The following is a 16811-nucleotide window of genomic DNA, read 5'->3' as shown; positions in this document are numbered from 1 at the left end:
CTCTATCCCGGACCGAAGAATTGTCGAGAAGCAACACCGTGGCGTGAAAATCGAAGTAAATACAATGACGCCTTCTTGTAACCTTGGAACCCGAGGTCGTGAATTTGAACCTTGGAAGGTTGTAGAACCGTCGACACTTCGCTTGAAAGATCATGATTAATACAAATAGTATGAACCATTGGTATAATTTGGACTAAATGCTTATGTCGGCTGAACGCTCATCGAACGGATATATCCAAGCGATAACGGGAGAGTGCGTCGGCCTTCCAATTCGGGATTTGGAGATCTGCGGGCACTCCGAGGTCTCGAGATGAGACGAAAGTCAGATAAAGGCATGCCACCGGACACTGAAGCTATTTACTTTCAAGAATATTCACCTTGTTTTCTACTCCGTCATGTCTTTCACTGCCTCCTCCGGGAACACGGTTTTCCCCAATGGGCCCACCATGCGCCAACCCTCGCTGTCCTGGATATATAGACTGGAATGTGACATTGCCAAAGAAGAGATCAACATTGGAGCACCCCATAACAGCGGCACCATTCGCAGCATTGCCAATATCGTGCGTGGTAGTGTCAAAGGCCCCGGAATTGAAGGAGAGATCTTACCACTGGGCGGTGCAGACTGGGCCACTGTTGTGAAAGGAACACATGTAAGTCATCAGTGCCTGGCATATATATGAGATCATTATATAGGATCGTGGAAGCAATCTTCTAACTGGTAATAGTCCATGACCCTCGATGCCCGTTACACCGTGCGTACATCCGACAACCACCACCTTTACATCCGCGCCCATGGCCTGTACCGTCCTGGTCCGGGCACTAGCTATGCAAAGGCCGTTGAAGAAAACCCAGATATGATCCCTCCTCCAACGGTCACCCAGGACGATGTTGAGTTCTTTTCACATTTGCGTATCGAGGCCGGGCCGGGTCCATATAATTGGTTGAATGGGCTGGTTTGCTTGGGAGTGATGTGTTGCGAAGGCGAAAAGATCTGGATCGATGCTTATCACTTGACTAACTTTCCTGGTGTTAAGCCGGAGGATGTGCTGGCGAGTTAAATTCAGTACGGTGACTGGGCGCAGTGGTGTTAATATCTCAAGCGCCCATCGGTTGGCCCCCGCTAAGTAGAGTAGTCCCAACTGCCGAATATATCCAAGACCAAATATTCCTGTTACAAACAAGTTATTACAAGCTAGGCAACCTTGTTCATGTTTCGAAAATTTTCACAGTATGAAGTCTAACATTTGGGGCTTTTCAAAGAAATCGCAGATAGATCCGACTTTGGGATACTCAACCGCGGGAATTCCGGCCAAAGACCTCGGGAAATATTCAGCATGTCTTTGTATCCTAAAAGTAAAGGGGAATACAATAAGCACTAGACGCTGAGAGCAAGTGGATTGCCCCGTTGGCCATGATTCGGGAATAGAGGCCACTTGAACTGCCATCGCGAATCACAATGTCGGCCCCAACCTCGGCCCCAACGAGCTATCCCAAACAGGCAGGTCGACACACAAAGATCGAAAGTGGGGTGAGGAGACACCTGGCATCTGCCGATATGCGTAGGTCGTCTAGAGTTTGACGTGTACATAAAGAGATCAACCTCACCTGGGATCAAACAAGGTTCCACCGCCAGACTTGAATCCCTCAATATGTCTACCAACTGGCAAGATCTCGTGGCAGCTAAGCAGCAGGAAAACAGAGAGAAAATCCCCCAGCAATGGCGACTCAACACAGAGCAACTTGCTCTCGCGGATGTTCGGTTGATTGAGGCTGATGTCCCTCGCCGCAGCGGCCTACTATCTGATCTCGAGTTAGACATCACTGAGAACTATACCGCGAGCCAGCTATTGGTCAAGCTAGCGACTGGACAGACTAGCTCATTGGATGTTACGACAGCTTTTTGTAAAAGAGCTGCGATTGCGCAGCAGCTGGTGTGTATTCTTGAAACATTTGAGAATGGGAACTGATGCATAAAGACCTCTTGCCTCACGGAAACATTCTTCCCCCAGGCCCTGGAGCGCGCCCAATATTTGGATGAATACCTCAAGAGAGAGGGAAAGCCCGTAGGACCTCTGCACGGTCTACCAATCAGTCTGAAGGACAGTTTCTGTGTCGAAGGTGTTCAGTCAACAGTCGGATATGTCGAGCTTCTGAAAAATGAACCCTCAAAGACCAACTCCGCACTCGTCAAGATTCTGCTGAATCTTGGAGCCGTGCTATACGTCAAGACTAACATCCCGCAAACAATGATGGTATGATCTTCCCTCGCATTTGATGGTCGAAGCTGAGATCCGGCCAGACAGGCGATTCGGAGAATAACATTTTCGGTCGAACTCTCAACCCCCACAAAACAACTCTCACGGCAGGTGGTTCCAGCGGCGGCGAGGGAGCCCTCGCAGCATTTCGTGGATCTATCCTTGGCGTGGGAACAGACATCGCAGGCTCGATTCGCATTCCTGCGCTTTGCTGTGGCGTGTATGGCTTCAAGCCTACAACGAACCGAATTCCCTTTGGAGGCCAGGTTTCTGGTGCCAAAGAGGGCATTCCTGGCTTAGTGCCGGCGGCTGGTCCATTGGGGCATAGTATTGCCGATTTGCAATTTTTTATGAGCACCGTGGTTGGCGACGGTCAAAGCTGGGAGCATGACTCTAGTGCTGTCGCTGCACCGTGGCAAAGTGTTCCTCGAGGTTTGAGCGCAAACGGATGCTTGACGATCGGTGTGCTTGCAGAGGACAAGCAATTCCCGCTTCATCCCCCTGTCAAGAGGGCTTTAGATCGGGCTATTGGGGCATTGACTCGGGCTGGACATAAGATTGTTCGACTGAGCGATGAGCTTGATGTGGCGTCTGCTTCGCGTCTCGCTTTTCAATACTTCATCTATGGCCCTCACGAGGATTTGATTGCTCCGAGTGGCGAGCCAGTGGTAGCATCTGTTGCTAAGGCTGCGTCACCCATGTTCACTGGTCCTTTGCCCGTTGAACAGGGTCTCGGACCATTTGAGACAATCCAAGCGCTCTATGAGACCCGACAGAAGCTTCTGGACTGCTGGAGACAGACGTGGGTTGAGCAAAAGCTTGACGTTGTCCTTGCCCCTGGAGCTCAGAATACGGCTGTGGGACATGACACTTACGGATGGCCTCCATATACCGCGTTGTGGAACGTGCTGGATGTGAGTTTGTTGCAGTCCTCACTTGGGGTTCAAATTTCTGACCGTCACAGTATCCCGCTTGTATCATTCCATTCGGCAAGGCATCAAAGGAACTTGATCCAGAGCCTATGACCACATCGGATGATGTGCAGCCAGATTGTGAGTTTCTCAGCGGTAGATCAATACACGTACTAATCTAGCATAGACGATCCGGACGAGGTAGACGGAGCTCCGTGTGCTGTTCAAGTCATTGCGCCGCACTTCCAGGATGAGAAGTGCCTGTGGGCAGCAGATATCATTGACAAAGTATTAACTGTCTTCGGCCAGTCAGCTGGAGTCTGATACATGCAATCTATCTTTTCTTCATCCATCCTGTCAATGTCGACTATTTGCTTCATAAAACTTCAAACAAATTGCCTTGAACGATTTGAATGCCTACTTTACAGTACAACTTTAGAAGGGATCGCATAGATGATGCAAGGCATTACGATTACAGCGGTATGTGACTGCACAAAAAGTAAAAATTGATTCGGGTAAAGTACATATGTGAGACCGGTCCTATTCCATGTGATATCTGAAATGAAGTTTGGAGAGGACCAGCTTTTGAGGCTTGGTAGAAAAAAGAACGATGCAAGATCATGGACTTGGGCTATCATCGTAGCGTGGCCCACCGTCGTTGCCACCGTAAGCACCAGGCGTAGCAGCCGAGCCACCCATGGCCGGGGTGGGCGCATCATAGGCGGAAGGAGTGGGGCCACCGGGAGTTGGTGCGCTGAAAGCTCCGCCAGGCGTGGGAGCATTCTCGGGCCAGCCACCGGGTGTAGGAGCACCGGGGGTCGGGGCCGCATAAGCGCCTGGAGTAGGCGCAGAGTAGCCACCACCGGGCGTAGGGGCATCATCAAAGTCGCGCTGATCGCGGCTGTTAGACAAACCGCCCCATGCTGGAGTGCGGTTTCCGGTGTTTGTATTTGAGGCGCCACCCCAGGCAGGTGTGCGGGATCCGGAGGCGAAGGCATCGAAGCCAGAGCCGGAGTCGTAAGGGGTCTTGGATCCGGAGTTCCAGGCAGGTGTGCGGTTGCCGATTCCACCATAGGCAGTGCGATTGCCATCTGCGTAAGGGTTTGAGGTGCGGGAACCGTCATTCTTCCAAGCAGGAGTACGAGAGCCGCCGACGCCACCCCAAGCAGGTGCTGGAGAATTGTTAGCATTCTCAATGACTGTTTGAGTATTTTCGACTTACTTCTCGCTGCGCTAGCACCACCCCAGGCTGGCGTTCTAGATGAGTCGCCACCGGCCATCGGGGTTCGACCTCCAGACCAGCTGTCCCTCGCAGGGCCACCTGAACCGAAGGGTGTACGACTACCCATGCCTCCGCCTCTTCCGCGGCCCATAGAGAGGGGCTGCTTAGATACAGGACTATTCCAGATTAGTAAAACCACAGGATATGAGCGACGGAAAATAAAACATACTCTTTAGGTGTCAGGACATCTCGCGGGATGTGAACAGGCTTGTTGGATGTGTAAAGTTCAACCTGAGCAGAGTTGTCGTCTGCATCGCGAACGATACCGACCAGACCCTTGAAACGGCCTTTGCGAATAGTGACAGTCTTACCAATTAGCTGATCACGGCCACGGCGAGGTGGCGGCATAGCAGCACCACCGCCAGGTGTTTGCATCGCCAGAGCAGGGTTCATCTTTGTTAGATCGGGGCCAGTAGTACGACCACCCCGTGCTGACACAGTGACAACGTTCGTCGTGCGAACCACAGAGATGCCTGCATTCTCTGCTTGCGCCTTGTTGTGCAAGAAAAGGAATGAACGGTGGATATGACGAATGACTCCACTGCGCTGCTCTCCGTATACTTCCTTGACAGTATCAGCAGCGCGAATCTCTGCGCCATTACGGTCGGTAGCAACAGCATCACGGCGGGGGACAATCTTGTTGGCAATCTGTGTGGGAAGAATGTTGCGAATGGAACCATTCTGGTCAATGACACGGAGTGACTCCCGGTCTACCTTGATCACACAAGCAACAGTTGCGGCATCGAGCTGGACGAGGTCGTGCACGTCGTAAATACCAAGTTGGCCGTCCGCAGCCATCTCAGCCGAGAGTCGGAGATCTTTACTGAAGATGGTGATTTCTTGCATACTCATATCGCTGAGCAAGGTGACAGTGTCGTCCTTGACCTGAACGACCATACCAAGTTCATTCTGGTACCGACTTCCACCAATCACCTTGACGTGATCACCCTCACGGAAGCGTTTGCGGAGAGTTCGGACCGGAGCATCGATAGTCTGACCGGCCAAATCACCCTCGGTGACTTGCAATGAGACAATGTCACCTCGAGTCGACACTGTGCGACCAATGAGGCCCTGTTGTTCACCCCGGTAGACCTCCACAGGATCACCCGGTTGGTAAGAGTCCTCGGCTGTGGAGTTCTTCAAAGTTTCCGCCAGTGAAGCCAGGTCCAAGTTGGCGGTTCCATCTTCTCCTCCACGCGCGAACATGGTAACTTCCTCCAATCGGGGGTTGACATTCTTAGGGCTGAGATGCTGAACACGCATGTCCTTGATGAGGAATCCGTCCACGTAGTTGTCGTTGAGATAGTTCCATGACTTGCCACCAAGACCAGAAGTGGACGAAAGGTATTTAGCGTGCTTCTTTTTGGCTTCCGTCTCACTAAACAAACGCTGGGGCGGGCGAACAGTGCTGACAGCACCACGCTTGCGTTTGGCATCAGCCGGAGCACCAAGAGTATCTTCGTTCATTCCATAGTCCAATCGAGGAACCAAACGAACGGTGACGTTCAGGCCATTGGTCTCGACCTCCTCAATTTGAGCCAAATCACCTTGGTATTTGCCGCGTTTGATACGAATCCAACCACCAGGTAGAAGTTCCTCCGATTTCTGGACGCGGAGGAGGTCTGGCATCTCCTTCACTGGGACCAAAGTAAGCTTCTGGGAGGGATAGTAAAAGTTGATGGCGTCCAAGCCCTCGATGACATCCGCCTGTCGGCGGGCTTCACAGTAGAACCATCCCTGCATGATGTTTCCGCGTTCGAAAGCCGAGATAATGCGCATGGGGTTACGGGAGTTTGCAGGTCGCTGTTCGATACGCTGCTGAATCGAGTAGACGACGTCCTTCTCCTTGCCGGGCTTGCAACGACCACCCCAGATGCTGGGATCTTCAACACTAGGAAGCAATAGTCGTTTAGGGACGACTAGCGAGTCCGAAGCGGCAGCGCGGTTTCGTCCATATCGTTCCTTCAACATCTGGGCCTGCTTCTCTGCGTCCATGCTTGCATCGATCTCACGCTGGCGATCGAGCTGCCGGTGACGGCGGTCGTCAGTCTCGGTACCTTGAGGCAATGCATCGAGGTCGTCTGGGTGTGTTTCCATGCCATATTCGGCGAGCTCATCTTCCTCGTCGTCGCCCTCGTCCTCTTCTTCATCGACACCAGCTTCGTCCTCAATGAAAGGATTGGCGGCACGCTTCTGCTTTTTCCGAGGACCCTGTTAAAGTGAAAAGAGATGGTCAGTCGACATAGCCCTCACAAGGCTCATCGGTACGGGTAACGAACCACTGCGTCCTCTTCTTCTTCGTCTTCTTCATCCTCTTCCTCCTCATCGTCGTCGTTGTCCTCATCATCATCGACGTCTTTGGTGTCATCTTCTTCTTCCGCGTTGCCTCCATACTTCGCGTTGGGAGCCTCAGCTGATGCCTCCCTCTTGGTTGGCTGTTTCGCACCTTGGTAAGTTCATCTGGACCAGTGCTCGAGTGAGAAGAGCAATCTCACCTTGGAGCTGGGTTCCTCGGCATCGGAGTCATCATGGTTGGTGGGGTTGAAGTCATCCTCCTCATCTTCGGACCCGAAGTCCTGGTTAAGGAAGTTCGACATTGTGGAATGTGTCGGAGGTATTAATGTAAATGAGTCTGGTCGGGGATTTTTCGAAGGACACCGGGTCCAATGTAATTATTCAAGGGTCTGAGAGTCACAAACAGGATCAGCATGAGAAAAGATCAAGCCAAGTCTCCCGGGTGCAATGCGTACCTTGATCAATGAAACCGCGCTAGAGCTTGCGGGTCGCGCACGTAGACAGAAATGCCAAGGGGCAGGCAGACTCGGGGGAATCTGAAAGGCAAGTCGTCGGCGATAACGGGCCAAAGCGACAGATTGAGATCAGAGGATAGAGAGTGAGAGGTCAAGAGGGTGCACAGCAAACGAGCTCTGCGGGCAATCAGCGAGTTCCGCGACCGCCTACAAGGGACTCAAAAGCAAGTCGAAATTTGTCCAAATGGCAATACCAAAGATCGCGCGCGGACAGATGACTTCCTTTCCTTGGGAAAATAAATACAATGAGAGGAAAGAAGTTACAGAGCGCGAAGGTCAAGTTACGCATGGGCATGATCCTTGCGCGAGTGGTCGTTGTGGTGTCCTCTAAAGTGTCGTGGCCTTGTTGCCTTAGACAATATCAATCTCCCGAGGTCGGCGTTCGTGTTTGTTTGTTAACTGGATATTACCTACCGCTTCAACTCATCCCTGATTCTGAGCCTAGGATATGCTCTTTCTAGGCGCTTTCATCTATAAATTATTTGCTTTCCGTGTTTATGTTACAAGGGTTTGATATTCAAAGCCACCGTACTCCCCACTTAGTCTATAGAACGCGCAAAACAGGCAGAAAACATCACAATCAATATGAACATGAACATGAACATGGACCTTCCATCCAAACCACACCTTCAAGCAGTTACCCGGCATTGGTCAGGATTTGACGCATCAAAGCTCACATAATTCTGTGGCCATAGACATCATACCCGGGTATGTTATAATCCCCTCTCCCACCCTCCTCAACATACTCTATGTTATCCATATGCCAAGCCTTCAAGTCAAAAGAGACCCCCGACTTCATATCACTGATAATGAAGTTAAACCTATGTAGCGTACAGTATTGAAGCAGCCATTCGAAGTGCTCAGACTTCCCCCATCTCCTCCAATTGACCTGAAGCCTCGTGTTCAAGACTTTGATCTTACTCCGAGTGATGTTCCTCAAAAGATGCAAATGTTTCATCCTACTAGAGCCAGCATTCATAGTTGCCTCCAATTTGAGATGTGTATCCTTGTATGCCTTGATGACCAACCAATAGAAATGCTTCACGAGCAGGAGATCGCTGTACAGTTCCCGGGGCGCATAGCTTGATATCGCATACAGAATTGCTGCACAGCTTGGTTGCACACTGTGTGCTGCTGTTTTCATTGCGTATGCGAGGGTATTGTGATCCTTGTCCACGGGGCCTTCAGACATGGGGGCTATCGGGTCGCAGTTCTGGCACAACCAGTCGATGCTTGCGGGTTCGTTGCCTTTCGCTGCGAGAACCAGGGCAGTTTCGCCTGTGTCGCGATCGAAATCGGATTTAGATCCTGGTTGGATGAAGGAGTGATCTAGTAGCCAGTCCATTAATGCAGGGCCTTGGGGGTTCTCGATTGCTCGGTGCCAGATTGTTCGGGAAGTGGGACGGAGTTCAAGGGGAGTGACGCCGACGCCGTCAAGTTGAAGCGTGCTGCGATCGAACTCATCGTATTCGAATGGTTCCTCACGGATAATCGGATCCCCATATTCCGCATCTTGATTCCAGTCGTTTCCAAAAGGGGAATCCCAATCATTGGCGTTTGATATGCCTTCGTCTGATTGCTCTGAAGAAGGGAGATATGGCGGAAGTGTATTTCTGGGCAACTTGGTAATGTTGAAGCCGATTGACAAGAGCCACTCGGCAGTATCAGCTGTGACAAAGCTGCACGATTCGAGCTTGAGCCCATCGTCGTTCCACACCGACAAAGGATAGCCAGCTGTGTAAAGCCTCGCTGCCACCTCTGCAAACAGAAAATCGTCGTGAAGTAGGGCTACATGGTGAGGAATCGACAGCCCATTGATAGATGTTGGCAAGTGTCTAGGATCAAATTTGAAATCCAGCAAAGCATCGAGAACGAACAAAATGCTCTCATTGTGTCCGCTCTCAATGGCAGCATGAAGCATGTTTTTCCCGTTCTGTCCGTAGTGACGGAAGTCAATCAAACCAAGCTTCACGACTAATTGGAGGCAGCCTGTGCAGTTGCATGCTTCAACGAACTGATAGGCGTAGGTCTCAGGGGGCTTGTACTGCAAACCAGTTCGACTGGCATTGTATCTTGCGATCGCAGCTTTTGACTGGTATGCTTCTTTGAAGTCGGAATAAGTTTTCGACTTGAAAGCCCGCTCGAGTGTACTTTTAGCCGGTTCTTCTTGCAACCACTTCTCAACGATAGATTTTTGCGTTGTGGAAGCAGATACAAACACATGGAGAGAATGAATATCTTCTGGAGTCGGGCTTTTTGTATCAACGTGAAGAAGCAGAGGAAGAACTAGCAGCAGTAGCTCCTCGGGCATTTGGGTGAGGTCCAAGGACCATGCTGTTTTGCGCAGAGAATCCATAGTTGGATTATCAAACCCCCTCAACGATCCCAGATCAGGAGGTTCACGTCCTCTCTCAATGCCATAGGTGGTTCCTGGCTCTCTCATGCGTTCAGCCACCAGATTAGCAAGAACAATGGCAGCGGCTAGGTGGTCATCACTGGAGATCGCTTGTATTGTGGCGTCCACGTTGCTTCCAGCGCCAGTGAAGTCGCTCTCTTCAAATTGCCAGAACGACAACATTGTGAGATTGCTGAATGATCCAGGACAAGGATCGAAAGGATTGCACAGTTGATCGAAAGCTCAGTTGCAGTGCCCAGATAGGCAAGTGGCTTGTCAATTATATTTCAACTTCAAGTATTTGGCGAGCGCAGCTAGAAATAGATTCATATACCAGAGACATGAGTCTTTGAACAAAGAAGTTGGCTCATTGCTAGGTTTGGATCCTTTGCAACAAAGAAAATAAACACAGCGACCCCGAAAGAACAACCTGAAATTGACCATTCGAGTCGCACAAAGAAATGAGAAACATCCATGGATGAGCCAAGTGAGTAGTACCAAATCAAAGTACCGAGTCCATTCGAGAAAGAATATGATCCATTCGGATGCAAATGGGATATACAAAGAAGTCAATATATGATACAGAAAACCCAAAGCGCCGCCACCGACAGAATATGCCGAGAAATCTTTCCATGGATATCTTCGCCAATAATCTAAAGCTTCATACCAAACATTCCATGCACACGAAGACTCTGTCGCATACTCAGATCCAGCATGATTTCCTCACTTCCACCAGGAATGGCATAGGCGCGCACATCACGGTAAAGTCTCTCGATCTTAGCGCCCTGGCCGCCGCGACTGTAACTCAATCCACCAAAAATTTGACTAGCCTCGCGAGCACAGAATTCAAAGCACTGGGTAGATTGAGCCTTCAGACCGGCGATCGCACCGCCAAGCTTGAGCATTGCCTCAGTCTCTTCCATGCACTGACACTGGAAAATCATGTTTTCGAGCCAGTTGTACGTGGCTTCGATCTGTCTCGCCATATGCGCCAGTTTCATTCTGATAACTGGGTGATCGATGAGGCGCTTGCCGAAAGTTTTGCGCTTGTGCGCGTACTTCACGGATTCTTCGTAGCAGACGCGAGAGAAGCGCGCACATTGAATGACAATGCCGATGCGCTCGTGGTTAAAGTTCGTCATAATAACCTTGAATCCCTGGTTTTCTTTACCGATGATGTTCTCAACGGGGACCTTGACGTCCTCGAATGTGACATATGTTGTGCCAGAGGACCAGACACCTTGGCAATCCATTTTACGGGTGCTCACGCCACCGGCTTCGCGTTCGATGAGCAGCACACTGAGTCCATTCATGCCATCTTTGCCAGTCCGCACAGCAGTCGTGAAGTAATCCGCGTAAACACCATTCGTAATCCACTTCTTCTCGCCGTTGACGATGTAGTGTTTTCCGTCCTCGGTCAGCTTAGCCTCGCAGCCCAGGTTCGCAACATCACTACCCGCATCCGGTTCCGTGATGGCGAGACAAATGCGCTTGTCGCCGTTCAGAATTCCGGGTAGGATTCTATCGACAAGAGCCTTCTTGCCGAACTTCACAAGTGGCGGGCACCCAATACCGTACCCGCCAACCAGGTTCCAGACCAGTCCACCGCTGCCGGGGCGCGAGAGCTCGTCTGTCAACAGCATCTCGTGGAACAGGTCCCATCGCTCGGGCGGTACTGACTTGACTCGGTTGGAGGTGTGGTTCACTGGGTAGTGCACACCCAGAAGACCGGCTAGGTATCCGCGCTCGCCCATCTGCTTGTAGATGTGAGCTGGAACTTCCTTTGCCTCGTCCCACTCGGTCACGTAGGGCTCGATCTCAGACTCAACCCATGTGCGCACCTCGTCGCGCAGCGCGGCGTGCGAATCGTTAAAGTACGGTGAAGCATACTGAATTGTATTAGCGTTGCGCGCGCATGAATTTGTATCACACTTACACCTTGGTACCACGATGGGTCGGCGAAGGGAATGAGATCTCCGTAGGGATCTTGCGGTGAGCCGGTAGCGGGTGGCGTGTAGTCTGTGGGAGCCGCTGCAGGTGCGGGTTCGGCCTTCGCGGGAGCCGGTGTGGGTTCCGGTGGTGGTGCCGCGGCCTTCTTGGTATCCAAAGAACCGATCTGCAGCTGACTCTTATATTTCTTCAGGATGCCCTCGTTGTGGTATTTCCAGAATTGCTTGGAGGCGTCTTTCCCGGCGACTCGTTGGAGGACTAAGCGGTGGTCAATACGGTATCGGTGGCGGATATTCGCGGATAAAACCTACTCTTCTTTCCACCTGAGAGAGTGTTAGCATGTGAATTGCATGTGCGTGACATCAGACCTACCAGGGTGCTCGTCTTGGAACTTGGACACATCGTAGACGTCCTCGTCAATGATGATCCATGGGGTTTCGCCCTTGCTATGCGACGCAACGTCGTCTTTCGTGAAGGTCTTGGCCATGGTGTGGGATCTACTGAAAGAGAACGAAAAAAAGAGTTTATGGGGGAGGCTCGGGGTATCAAGTGGGGAGGAAAAGAAAAGAAAAAAATGAAGTCCGGGGAAGCTGAAGGGGAATTATAGGCGGATGTCTTTCGGGCGATATTCCATTCTTGGACATGAAGCTGCTCAGGGGGCCTCGGAGTAGGATCAAAAAGTGTTCACATGCTCCCACGTAAGTGTGCAGAGATCGACCATCGGGTGTCCGCGCAGATTTCCTTTCGGTCCTTTCGGTCATCGCCGTTGCTGGACATTTTATTGGCCCAAACTGCGTCATCGTCGGAATGCCGAGGTATCCAGATCTTGCTGACTCAGATTGTGGGGGGCATGTGATCCTCATTTGAGAGGTGCCCTGCTGAGGCCGTAAGAACACTCTGGGGATTTTGCCTACGACCCTCGCGGTGTACGGGAAAAGGGACCATGCAAGAAACATGTGCAAGTACTCCGGGGCCCAAGCGACAGATATTTTCCCTGTGACCACGCACTGGGCTTACAAGAGACCGGTTTTAATGTAAAAGAAAGAAACTCTCATATCAATGAACAATAAAGGAAAGCCCTAGCAGCCCTCAATAGATCAGGTCGACGTAGAAAGCCTGATTAGTCTAGTAATACATCCAGCATCAAGTTTCTATGCCTCGCTACTCCTCATCCGACTCATATGTGAAGTCATCTGGAAGAGGAGCGTCCTCAACATCCTCTCCGTCATCGTCCGCGGCCAACATCGCAACTTCGCTGTCACTGCGACCTTGCGCCAGGTCGCCCTCGATCGCTGAATCCCGCGTGGGTGTTTGTGGAGCTCCTCGTACCGCATTGGTATAATTGCCAATAGCGGCTTGCAGGCGGTCCTGGAGGGTCTCCGCAGAAGGAGGCGGTTGGCGGGTTTCTTTGCTGGCCCTCATCTCGACAAGATCGCGATATTCCTCGGGCTGTTTGTCAAGAACGACAACAACACCACCGGTGGGCTGGACTTGAGTTAGCATATGGGTCAACGTAGGACGAAGGATTGGATGACTTACTCGCTTGACCGGCTCATAACGTGGGTCGGGGAATGTGAGATACTTCAGTTGAGCAGGCAACACCCTTGACAGGTTGTCAAGCTCATATCCGACCTTCTCGCGCTCCACCTTCTTCTTCTGGCCCTCGGTGGCAAGCTTCTCGGCGTCCTTGGCTTCTTCACCATCCTCCTTGGGAGCATCGTCTGTCTCCATAGCGTCAGGCTCAGTTGCCTTGGGCGTTGTAGGAGCTTGGTCAAGATCCATGCTCTCGCGGCGAGCTTGCTTCTCGCGTCGCTGCGCACGGCGCTTGGCCTGAGCGGTGGTGGAAAGCACAGCTGTCTTAACCTTCTCCGGAGCTTCCTCGGTCTTAACTTGTTGTTCAGGGGGATAGTCGAAGAGGCTGGGGCGGGTGTTGCTGTGGAACTTGAAGTGAGGGACCTGAAGCTTCTGGTCGACACCAATGACGGACGTCGGGGTGAAACTGAGGGACAAGAAGTGTGTAAGAGGGAACCAGTACCAGTACTGCACAAAGACTGCGGCGCCGACGATACCAGGCATGTTGAGGTTGCCTGTTTGGGTCTGCAAGCTAATAGTGCAGTTGCGGCCACCAGCGTCGATGATACCGAGGGCGATGGCACAGCCGAACTTGGCCATGGCATCCTCATGGCGGTCACCGAGCATCTTCATCATGGCCTTGCGAAGACTGGTGACGCGGGGGTTCATGGCCTCATTCTGCTGAACGAGAACCATGGCAAGGGAGATCAGAGCACCCTGGCGGACAAAGTCGGTAGAATCCTTGAGCATGGGCTCGAGAAGGTCAATAGCTTCATCCAGACCGGTTCCGGCACAAGAGATACCAAGGGCCATGGCAGCACCGTATCGGACGTGGGGGTTGTACGACTCAGAAAGTAGCTCGACCATGCGAGGAACGCTCTGGTGCTTGCGGAACAGGATGAAACCCAAGCTGAGAACAGCAACACGGCGAACATCGTCATTGACATCACTGACAGCAACGTGCAGCAGCTTGCGAACAGCCTTGTTGCTTCCGCTGCCACAGTAAGCCAGGGCGATAGTCATGATACCACCGTAGCGAAGTGTAGGGTCAGGGTCGCCGAGAAGACCGTTAATCAACTCGTCTGCAGCTTCCTGGCGACCGTACATGATCAGAGCCATACCCATGGCGAGACCTCGCACAATCTTCTCGTGCTGTGTGTCGTGTGCGTACTGAATCATGTCCTCCAAAGCCTTCATGTTACCCGTACCAAGCATGATCAGACCCATTGCAAGACCGACAGCCTCGCCGTTGAGCGCGGAGTCGGTGTATAGGACGTTGCGGAGATCTTCGTACATGCCCTCATTGCCCGTCGCCATACCTGCAACACCGAGACCGAGAGCACCTCCGTGCTGGACAACCTCATCAGTGGCCTTCTTGAAGTGGTCGCGAATGACCTCAACAGCCATGCCTCCGTGGTTGGCATAGATGAGGCCAAACGCATAAAGAGAACCACCCTGGCTGTAAACAGAGCCAGAACCTCCTCCAACTCCAGCAATGTTCTCACGAGGCAGGTAGGGTTGAAGGAGCTTCTCGCCCTGGCTCAGGTTGCCACGATGGATACATCCCAATGCAGCAGTCGCAGTAAACTTGGACCAGTTGACGGCCTTGCCGAGCCATTCCAGGTTATCACGGAAGAACTTGTCGTGGGTGGTTCCTGCGTGCATAAAAGCGTTGGAAAGAGTAACGGCAGTGTGGAAGATTGAATTGCGAGCCTCAAGGCTGTCTCGGATCTTGTTAAGGATCGCAATGTCGGCCTTGTTGTTGCGGTATAAGAATTCCAGGTTCAACTGAATCGTCTTGATACCATCGAGGATTGACACTATGTTCCTGAAACTGGCGATGGGGCCTATCATGATCTCGAACTTGTCGTCAGAAGACCGAACTGTTTTGTACCGGTGTGTGGTAACTCCATCGGAATGTGTGAGCGCGGGCTCGTCTGAGTCGTAGTCGTCCCTCATATCGTACTTGTGCTCGGGGATAAGCTCGGCAATTTCCTGGCGAACCTTCTGTAAGAATTCCTGTGTACTGTTGTCGTACAGGTCGAAGGAAATCTGGTATGCAACGGCGAGGGAGCGATCATCACCCTTCTCAACCAATTGGCGAAGAATATTAGAGGCCATGGAGTGCTCATTAAGGTAGACGACACATTTGGCAATAGAGAAGAAGTCTGGTGCGGGAATCTCGTTAAGGAGCTCCAGGATGAGCTTGAGAATCTATAAATGAAGCATTGTCAGTTGACTGGGATAAATGTCCAAAACTCATTGAGAAACATACCTCGCTGCGGAAAGCCCGTTCTTGAACGACACCCATGCAGATGTCAAGGACATACTCCATAAGCTCCTCACTGCGGCGAGAGTCACCCTCCTGCTCCTTCTCGTCGTTGCTAGCACGAAGGATAGCCATACGAAGCACATCCAAGCTCTTGGCCTCAATGGCGATTCCAATAACCTGGCGGTATCGCTTCTGTCGGAAACATTCTTCGAACAGTCGCTCGATTACCGACTGCAGTTGGCCCTGGACACCGCGCTTGAGCACAAGAGAGTTCTCCTCGTGCACCACGCTGGTGTCATCGCCACCCGGGTGTGCGGCATCGATTCCAGGAACCTCTGCGCGGGAAAGCAATGATTTGGAGGGCAATGCGGACTTAGAAAAGGGTGTGATAGGGGAAGTGAGGCTTGCGGATGTGCTTGTGGCACCGTCGCCCGATGACGGGAATGCGGTGTTCAGGTTGGCGGATTGGTCACCGGCGGTGGGTCTTTGGGCAGCAGAAAGAGAGATGAAGGTATCAACGCATTTCGCTTGGTCAAGGGTCAGCTTTGAACCAGTATCCAATTACGCGCACAGTTCTCAACATACCGATGATTGTCTCCTCGTATTCGCCACCGTTCTCCAGCTTGAACAGCTTGCCTGCGCCCAGAGCAAGGACCATGCTTTCGTTGTATTCCTGCAGATGATAGTATACCTTAGATGCCACTAGCGCTGCTAGCCCACGCTCCGTGAATGATTCATCTTCGTAAAGAGCCTCACTGGATGGAGAGTTAGCAGGGGTCCAGGAGCCGGTCGGGCTCGGCAACAGCGCAACAATGGCGATGGGGCAAATAGCACTCAGGCTATTGAATGGAACGACTCACATTTCGGGGACGGAGTTGACGACTTCCGTCCACAGATGATCAATCTGGGAATCTAATGTCTTTAAAGCAAAGACCTTAAGCTCTGGGTCAGGCTCGGAGAGGAAGCCGACAAGACCGGCGGCCGATACAAGTCCGACCATATTTATGAGAGAGACGGCTCGTGAGACCGTTCAAAGTGTGGATTTCGAGAAATGGAAGTTGTTGTTGCTGTTGTGATGAAGCAACGTCAATCGGGGGAGCTTAGAAACAACGAGTCAGCGCCGGCCCAGAACACGGTGTCAAGGGGAAATTCGGTACCCCAGTAAAGGTGAATGTGACAAGAAATACAGAATTTGATTAAATGAAAGCGTTGAAATGGATGAAGTGCACGTACAAATGGAAGCTGAAAGCAGTTGTCAGAAGCTTTGCAGGCGCGAGACCAACGTCAACGCCGAGCTGGGTGCTGACTGTACAGGTCACGTGGATGACATATCAGCTGCAGCTTCGCCGACAGCTCATCATCTG

General features: G+C 51.8%; 6 protein-coding genes across 6 annotated transcripts; 2 read left to right on the top strand and 4 right to left on the bottom strand.

Moving 5' to 3' along the window:
• Positions 1–395: 395 nt before the first annotated feature.
• Positions 396–1058, top strand: N7506_007399 (DUF3237 domain-containing protein; the record flags this gene model as incomplete). Its single annotated transcript, XM_056956692.1, has 2 exons — positions 396–650; positions 726–1058. The coding sequence occupies 2 exons, from the start codon at positions 396–398 to the stop codon at positions 1056–1058; spliced, it is 588 nt and encodes a 195-aa protein (XP_056811026.1).
• Positions 1059–1649: 591 nt separating this feature from the next.
• gmdB (general amidase GmdB) lies at positions 1650–3490 on the top strand (the record flags this gene model as incomplete). The annotated part of the gene is made up of 5 exons (XM_056956691.1): positions 1650–1931; positions 1977–2252; positions 2300–3169; positions 3220–3307; positions 3354–3490. 5 exons carry the CDS (start codon positions 1650–1652, stop codon positions 3488–3490), a joined length of 1653 nt encoding a protein of 550 aa, XP_056811025.1.
• Positions 3491–3784: 294 nt separating this feature from the next.
• Positions 3785–7045, bottom strand: spt5 (transcription elongation factor spt5; the record flags this gene model as incomplete). The annotated part of the gene is made up of 5 exons (XM_056956690.1): positions 3785–4338; positions 4389–4564; positions 4618–6659; positions 6728–6883; positions 6944–7045. 5 exons carry the CDS (start codon positions 7043–7045, stop codon positions 3785–3787), a joined length of 3030 nt encoding a protein of 1009 aa, XP_056811024.1.
• An 886-nt stretch (positions 7046–7931) lies between these two features.
• Positions 7932–9836, bottom strand: N7506_007396 (uncharacterized protein; the record flags this gene model as incomplete). The annotated part of the gene is made up of 1 exon (XM_056956689.1): positions 7932–9836. The coding sequence occupies one exon, from the start codon at positions 9834–9836 to the stop codon at positions 7932–7934; it is 1905 nt and encodes a 634-aa protein (XP_056811023.1).
• A 470-nt stretch (positions 9837–10306) lies between these two features.
• Positions 10307–12090, bottom strand: N7506_007395 (putative acyl-CoA dehydrogenase; the record flags this gene model as incomplete). The annotated part of the gene is made up of 4 exons (XM_056956688.1): positions 10307–11542; positions 11590–11861; positions 11915–11926; positions 11976–12090. 4 exons carry the CDS (start codon positions 12088–12090, stop codon positions 10307–10309), a joined length of 1635 nt encoding a protein of 544 aa, XP_056811022.1.
• Positions 12091–12764: 674 nt separating this feature from the next.
• Positions 12765–16447, bottom strand: N7506_007394 (proteasome regulatory particle base subunit RPN2; the record flags this gene model as incomplete). The annotated part of the gene is made up of 5 exons (XM_056956687.1): positions 12765–13088; positions 13143–15389; positions 15451–15974; positions 16033–16202; positions 16308–16447. The coding sequence occupies 5 exons, from the start codon at positions 16445–16447 to the stop codon at positions 12765–12767; spliced, it is 3405 nt and encodes a 1134-aa protein (XP_056811021.1).
• Between the last annotated feature and the right edge of the window lie 364 nt (positions 16448–16811).

This window comes from Penicillium brevicompactum, assembly GCF_028827555.1.
Source record: "Penicillium brevicompactum strain IBT 35665 chromosome Unknown utg000005l_segment0_segment0, whole genome shotgun sequence".
Taxonomy (NCBI): Eukaryota; Fungi; Ascomycota; class Eurotiomycetes; order Eurotiales; family Aspergillaceae; genus Penicillium; species Penicillium brevicompactum.
The sequence above is the reverse complement of the archived record's forward strand: the minus strand, read 5'-3'. Positions and strand labels throughout refer to the sequence as shown.